This window comes from Salmo salar, chromosome 21 (assembly GCF_965601325.2).
Source record: "Salmo salar chromosome 21, fSalSal1, whole genome shotgun sequence".
In the NCBI taxonomy this organism is placed as follows: Eukaryota; Metazoa; Chordata; class Actinopteri; order Salmoniformes; family Salmonidae; genus Salmo; species Salmo salar.
The window spans coordinates 20,014,004-20,021,021 of record NC_138311.1 but is presented as its reverse complement, the minus strand read 5'-3'; the positions used below and the strand labels follow the sequence as shown (position 1 = coordinate 20,021,021).

The 7,018-nt window shown below is 45.2% G+C and overlaps 1 protein-coding gene across 3 annotated transcripts; it reads left to right on the top strand.

The window, feature by feature from the left end:
• The first annotated feature begins 212 nt into the window (after positions 1 to 212).
• Positions 213 to 6,970, top strand: LOC106581898 (uncharacterized). 3 transcript variants are annotated; one of them, XM_014164335.3, is made up of 16 exons: positions 213 to 451; positions 790 to 872; positions 1,005 to 1,062; positions 1,230 to 1,315; positions 1,459 to 1,520; positions 1,643 to 1,772; positions 2,043 to 2,107; positions 2,279 to 2,499; positions 2,670 to 2,886; positions 3,005 to 3,024; positions 3,133 to 3,270; positions 4,003 to 4,044; positions 4,225 to 5,708; positions 5,963 to 6,142; positions 6,265 to 6,331; positions 6,530 to 6,970. In XM_014164335.3, exons 1-16 carry the CDS (start codon positions 322 to 324, stop codon positions 6,721 to 6,723), a joined length of 3,177 nt encoding a protein of 1,058 aa, XP_014019810.1. In that variant the 5' UTR covers positions 213 to 321; the 3' UTR covers positions 6,724 to 6,970. The 3 variants fall into 3 exon arrangements, with proteins under 3 accessions (XP_014019810.1, XP_014019811.1, XP_014019812.1); XM_014164336.3 differs by lacking the exon at positions 4,003 to 4,044 and having other exon boundaries at positions 228 to 451; XM_014164337.3 differs by lacking the exons at positions 213 to 451; positions 790 to 872; positions 1,005 to 1,062; positions 1,230 to 1,315 and having other exon boundaries at positions 1,643 to 1,790.
• The last annotated feature ends 48 nt before the right edge of the window (positions 6,971 to 7,018 follow it).

The window sequence follows — 7,018 nt, the reverse complement described above, 5'->3', positions numbered from 1 at the left end:
ATTTATGTTTTTGTTCAGTCTATTTCAATCATAAAGATGTTACTATAGTAGCCTAAGTGTCTATCTCATAATTACTGTTCTGGGATTTGCATGTCACTGAGGAATTCTCTCAGTATTAAAAGGTTGGGTGTGATTATAAATAGCCTCCATGGACTCTGCCAGGGTAGAAATGACAAGTCAAAGTTGAGTGAACATTGCCGCCTTGTGATGAAATGCAGAATAGCGGCCATTTATTTTAAGTGTGAAGTCATCATCCTGCGACGAGGGAAAACGCGTGCGGAAAGCTCAGAGAAATGTGTTTCCACTTGAATTAGTGGGAACATGGCGCCAATACAACAAGAAGCAGAGATCCAGTTCGCTCAAAGATTGGCATCTAACGAGAAGCCCATGCGGACAAAGGCCATCAAGAAACTAAGAAAATATATCAGTGTCAGGTCACAGAAAGTCAACGGTAAGGCTAACGGGCTTACCGGGAAATTGGACCACGCACTTCTCTTTTAACAACAGTGGAAGGGATACGCAGCATTCCGCCTCATCTCTTCGTATTGTTAGTTTTTTAACCCTTTGATTCGTTTGTGCTTGTTAAACCATCGGAATTTCACGGTTTAACAATACAATAGTTAACTTGTCGTTAGCACAAACAATTATGTAGAAGGTCTTAAGATGTAGAACACATTAAAGAAAAGTCGCACAAGCCCAGTAACGATGCGACCAACAAAGTTGCCAACTTCCTTTTATAGTAACGTTAGTAATTTATCCAGTTGTTTCACTGATTGCCTTTTTTTCTAGGTGGTTTCACAGGCGACGAGTTACTTAAACTATGGAAGGGCCTCTTTTATTGCCTGTGGATGCAGGACAAGCCACTTCTTCAGGTAACGTCAGTGCCACGCTTTGACCCAACTTATGTGAATTAATGTAAAAAGGTTAAACCATTAGAGTTGATACGCAACTTTGACAATTTGAGGGTCCAAGAGAAGATTCATTAATGGGAATTTTGCCCACAGGAGGAGTTGTCGAATCAGATATCTGGCCTGATGCATAGCTTTCAAAACGTCCAGAGTAGTAAGTCTTCATAAAAAGATGCTACCATGTATTCATTGTCATTTTTAAAATATTTCCCATGGGTCTGTGAACACATTTTCGGAGAATTTTGACACACACTGTACAGAAAGTGTACTCCAATTTGAGATTTGTTTCTTTTTTTTAATTGACTCTAATCCCATTTGTAGTGTTTTTGTTTCTGGAGACTTTCCTGCAGACCATCAAAAGAGAATGGACTGGCATTGACAGGCTTCGCATGGATAAGTTTTTCCAGGTCAGTATATTCATCCATCAAAATGTTATCAGCTTTTCCTTACCCAATAAATCATCGCATATAGTTGGAGAATAAACTGTGAAAATAATTTAGACATGAAGAAATGACATCGTTAACTGTCTCTTTGTCTTTCTCTGTGACAGCTGGTTCGTTTCGTGTTCAGGAACTCTTTTGAAATGATGAAGAGGAAAGAATGGGAGACCAGGTGGCTGATTCTTTGACCCTAAACATCTAATAAACTATGATTTTGAACTGTAATGTCCCTTTAAGCCCTTTTGCACGCATCCTCCCTGTGATGTTCAAATAACTTGTTTTGTCTTTCTACAGTGTAGTGACCAGGTTTCTGGAGCTCCTGACTGCTCAGATCCTCCACAGCACCAGCGGAGCCCCTTGTGGGTTGCAGTTTCACATACTGGACCTCTACACGACCGAGCTGGCTGCAGTTGGCTCAGCTGAGGTATAACCTATGGTTACTGTAAGTGCTGATCGAGATTTAGTTTTGCTGCTACAATTAGCAAAATAATTGTGAGGTAATAAATCGATCAATAAATCAGTTTATGAAGGTAGAGACGTGGTATTACGAAAGTATGATACCGATATGGCTGTTATAATAATGGTTAGGGTTTGTTGGGTTTTAGGAATTCATATTGTGTGTGTGTGAGCTAGTTCCATGCTGAGATTGGTTCCACCACAGTTTAATGATTTAGGGCTTTGGTTGTGATTGCAGCTCACAGCGGCTCAGAACCTGACGTTTATCGACCCATTCTGCAAAACAGCATCCAAAACCAAAGAGTGAGTATTACAGGGAACTTTTGTGCGAGGGGTGACAACAGCCACTTGAGTAATAGCACTGTCTTTATATATGACCCTCTTCTAATAAATGGCCATCCCCCTTTGACTGTTTTAACCCACTCTGCGCATTCCCCTTCTCTTTTTCTCCTCCCTTTGTTTCCTTTGTCCCAGTCGGATCCTGCTCAAGGCTATTTGCGGCAGCATCTTCAGTGCCATCGTGGACCAGGCTCCCTTCGCCATTGAAGACCTGCTGAAGGAGGTGAATGCTACAGGTGGAGGGTCTGAGGAGTCTGACTCGGGACAGGCTTCTGAAGAAGAAGAAGAGAAAAAGGAGCCTCCTAAAAAAGCTGTTAAGAAATCCCCCATGAAAACCACTGGAAAGCAGACCAACTGTAGGCATTGAAATTCTGAGGACTAACTGGTAGAGAAATTAGCTTGACTTCCACAAGTCTACATTGCGATATACGGAATTGTCTTATTAATGATACAAGGCCTCTAATTAAAAATGTCCAGATATTCAATATGTTGTAAGTCTTGTCCTCTCCTCCCTTTGTGGTTTTAGGCACCGTATCAACTGAGGAAGATGAAGATGGTCTTGAGGATGAAGATGAAATGTTCCATCTGGAGAGTGATTCGGAGTCTGAGATACCAGATGACGGGGGGATCGGACCTGTTCTCCAATTTGACTACTCTGCCCTGGCGGACAGGCTGTTTGGGCTAGCCAGCCGTAGCAACACCCCCAGCCACAACAGACAGAGACTCTACAAAGTCATCAAGACGTAAGTAAACGCACACACTTACATTAGAATAGCTTGAAATGAACTCGGATTAAGAGAATTTGGTTCAGCTTGTGTATTCTGACTGGCAGTCTTATTTTTCGGTTTTGTTCCCCTGCAGTCTCCGGGACCTCAGTGATGGTAGGAATCCTTATGGTCATAACTATTCAATCACGGAGTATCCCTATTATAGATGTGCAAAGATGCTGACGTCGCTCTTTTCCTTTTGTCTTCCTCTCGCTCTCTCAGGAGTCTTCCCACAGGACGAGTACCCAGAGGAAGTGTCGACGGATGAGGATGACGATGAAATGTTTGGCAGCAGAAAGAGGATGAAGAGGGGAAGGGCCCTGGAGGAAGAAGAGAGCTCACCACCCAAGAAACGTAAAGGTACCTCAAACTCACTATTTATACACTAACCTTTCACCTTAAGTCTTTGTTACTGTGATTGCCATAGATATTAAGCGTCTTCATAATTTTTTCCAGTATTGAATGTACACTGAACAAAAATATGAACGGAACACGCAACAATTTCAAAGATTTTACTGAGTTACAGTTCATATAAGGAAATAAATAAATTGGGCCCAAATCTATGGATTTCACATGACTGGGCAGGGGCACAGCCATTGGTGGGCCTGGGATAGGCCCACCCACTTGGAGCTGGGCCCACCCACAGGGGAGCCAGGCCCAGCCAGTCAGAATGAGTTTTTCCCCACAAAAGGGCTTTATTACAGACCTAAATACTCCTCAGTTTCATCAGCTGTCCGGATGGCTGGTCTCAGACGATCCTGCAGGTAAAGAAGCTGGATGTCGAGGTCCTGGGCTGGCGTGGTTACACGTGGTCTGTGGTTGTGAGGCCGGCTGGACGTACTGCCGAATTGTCTAAAATGGTATTGGGAGGTGGCTTATGGTAAAGAAATGAACATTCAATTATCTGACAACAGCTTTGGTGGACATTCTTGCTGTCAGCATGCCAATTGCATGCTCCCTCAATTTGAGACATCTGTGGCGTTGTGTGACACAACTGCACATTTTAGTGGCTTTTTATTGTCCCCAGCACAAGATACACCTGTGTAATGATCATGCTGTTTAATCAGTTTACTGATATGCCACACCTGTCAGGTGGATGGATTATCTTGGCAAAGGAGAAATGCTCACTAACAGGTATGTAAACACATTTGTGCACAAAAATCTGAGCGAAATAAGCACTTCGTGCATATGGAAAATGCCTGTGTTCTTTTATTTCAGCTCATGAAACATGGGACCAACACTTTACATGTTATGTTCATATTTGTGTTCAGTGTAGTTCTTACATCATTGCTCTCTCCATATTTTCTACTTCAGGCAAGAAAAATGACTCAAAACCAGGAAAGTCAGACCAGCGTGCAGCATCGGACAAGAGCAAACCAGCAAAGACACCCGGTGACACCACCACGAGGAAAAAGAGGAGCATGGGAGAAGTGAAGAGTGATGAGCAGAACAGGGTGACGGAGGAGTTGAAAGTGAAGGCTCAGGCGGACACAACTACTACAACAGAGAGCGAAACGACAGACGCTAAGAAGGCAGCACCTACAGAAGCAAAGACGGAGCTCTCTGCCACAATAGACTCTGTAGAGGCCGGAGAGAAGGGGGTAAAGAAGGAAACCTCTACCACAGCCGAGCGCACCGATGTTGGGGTAAAGCTAGAGGCAATCCTGGAGGAGGATGCCTCTCCTATGAAGGTCACTGATACTCCCACAGAGGTAACTGCCGTGGCGACAGAGGTCCAATCAGAAACTCCACAGGATGTAGTGGTGGGGAGTCTATCATCGGCCATGGAGATGGGACAGAAGGCCCAATCCGAGACACCAGTACCAGACAGCACGTCGTCCAAGAAGAAAAAGAAGACCAAGAAGTCTAAAACGCCTGTACAGGAGGAGGGGGAAGCGGTAGCAGAACCAGAGACTAATACAGATGTGCCGGAGACTAGTGTGAAAGCCACGGAGACAGAAGACCAGCTTGCTCCTGCTACCCAGGACGGAGAGGGGGCTACAGAGCCAGAGAGCGCCCCGGAGACTGCTACTACCAGCACAACCAAGAGGAAGGGCAGGAGGAAGAGCACCAAGCAGGTGCCTGAGGAACAGACAACCGTAGAGGAGGTTGAGACGAAGCCAGATGCTGTAGAAGAGATCATGGCCACCCCACTAAAGAAGACTAGGAGGATGAAGGCTGAACAGAGTCTTGAGAGCACAAAGGAAGAGGTCGCTGAAACAGACTCAGCACCAGTAGACACGACACCAGCAGGCCCTAAACCGCTGGCCACTCCAGCTGAGGAGCCTCCAGCTGACGTCCACATCGCCACCACTTTCCTGAAAAAGAAGAAACTAAAGGCGGCCAAGTCTGAAGAGGAGAGTGTGGAGGTCGAGGGTGAAATGCAGCCAGAAACTGAAGCGGACGTCATACTTGTAGTCGCTGAGACGGTGCCAGCAGAAGTCGCTACACCAATCCTGCTCAAAAAGAAGAAAAAGAAGACGGCCAAGGCTGAAGAACAGAGCGTGGAGGCCGAGGGTAAAATCAAGACTGCGGCAGACTCGAACCGTACACTTGTAGACGCTGAGGCGGAGCTGGTAGAGGTTTCCACACCAGCTCCCCTCAAGAAGAAGAAAAAGAAGGCAGCACCGGTATCTGAGGAGCAGGAGCCAGACACCACGGCAGTGGAGGAGAGCATTGCAGAGGAGCAGCCCGCAAAGGTTGACCTGGAGACTCCCGTGAAGAAGAGGAAGATCCCGGTAGTGATAGAGGTCGAGGCTGAGGAGCTGGAGGCTGAGGCAGAGGCTGCTAGAGTCAACGTGAGTTTTAAGTTCACATTTGACTTCACTTCCTAGGCCCAGTTTGAATCAGCCTGCCACATTTGATGGATGTCCCTCTCAATCAAATACTCAAATGTTTGAAAGTTAGTTCCTAAATGCATAACCTTTTAGTTAGCTTAAGTGTAGCAGATGTGACCTAGTTAGCTATGTGCTTGTAGCCATTGAACAGGTTTCTCGTTTATAAATTTGTTTTGACTTTTGTTAAATTGCTTTTCGTTTCATTCTCTCCTCAGGACAGCAAAGAGCCATCCACACCGGTGAACGCCAAGAAAACAAAAAAGATGATGCTCAAGAAGGCTAAGGGAGGGGAGGAGTCTGACTTCATTACGCTCCAGAACCATGCCACCATCCCTACACCCATCTTCTTCAAGAGAGCCAAGGGAAGCCCCAGCACATCGTTGTCCAGCAAGAAGGTACTAAACACTGGTTCAACACAGAAGATGCCTATTATTACATCAAGTTACTTCATCACCATCTGTCCTTGTTAACATCTGTTCACAAATGTGTAATCCCATTTCATACTTTTCTTTCACAGAAGTGTCAGACTCCAAAATCTGAATCCAAGAAGGTTACCTTCGGACTTAACAAAAACAAAACTGCTGGTATGAGGGGGCTGGATAGCACCTTATTTACTCATACAACGGACAAGACCTCTTATTTTCCAATGTATATACTTTATTGTCCCGTGTTCAATGGTTCATTGATAATCTAGCTTCTGTGTCCTCCATTTATTTTCAGTTCAATGTTCCATAGTTTTGAGGAGACTTTCCTATTTGTTTTTGCCCGTTTATGATTCCCAGAATTTAGGAAGACGGATCGCAGCCTGCTGGTGAGTCCAGAGGGGTCGTCCAGAGTGCCATTTGATCCCCAGCAGAAACCCCTGTTCGGAGTGCTGAAATCCCCAATGGCCTCTCTTACCAACATCACCAAGAAGAAGACCAAGAGCACCCCGAAAGCCACCCCCAAACGCCCTACTGCTGCTGACTTTTTCTAGTCGTCAGTGAGGAGACTGGTGAGACTGAGGACATTTCCCCCCCCCCCCCCCCCCCCTCAGTCCCACCCCACTGTTTGTCCACTAGTAAAATATAATTATGAACTGAATCACCACAGAATCTGTTATTCCTCCGTTGGGGCGATATTGATATTCACTTATTTTTTTAGTGTGGAAATATTTCTAATTTTCTATCTTCTTTTGCTGTTCTGTGGGTAAGCAAGTGTTCAAATAAAGACCACTCCCTCCTTTTAGTGTCTGACTCGGTGAGCGGCTAAACTCGTTTATTCATAGACTT

Bases quoted from the DNA above. Each gene is read 5' to 3' on its own strand.
- LOC106581898 (XM_014164335.3), top strand. From the start codon at position 322: ATGGCGCCAATACAACAAGAAGCAGAGATCCAGTTCGCTCAAAGATTG. The intron at 2,500-2,669 runs GTAGGCATTGAA...TTGTGGTTTTAG, and splicing joins CACTGGAAAGCAGACCAACT to GCACCGTATCAACTGAGGAA. The intron at 6,332-6,529 runs GTATGAGGGGGC...TATGATTCCCAG, and splicing joins TAACAAAAACAAAACTGCTG to AATTTAGGAAGACGGATCGC.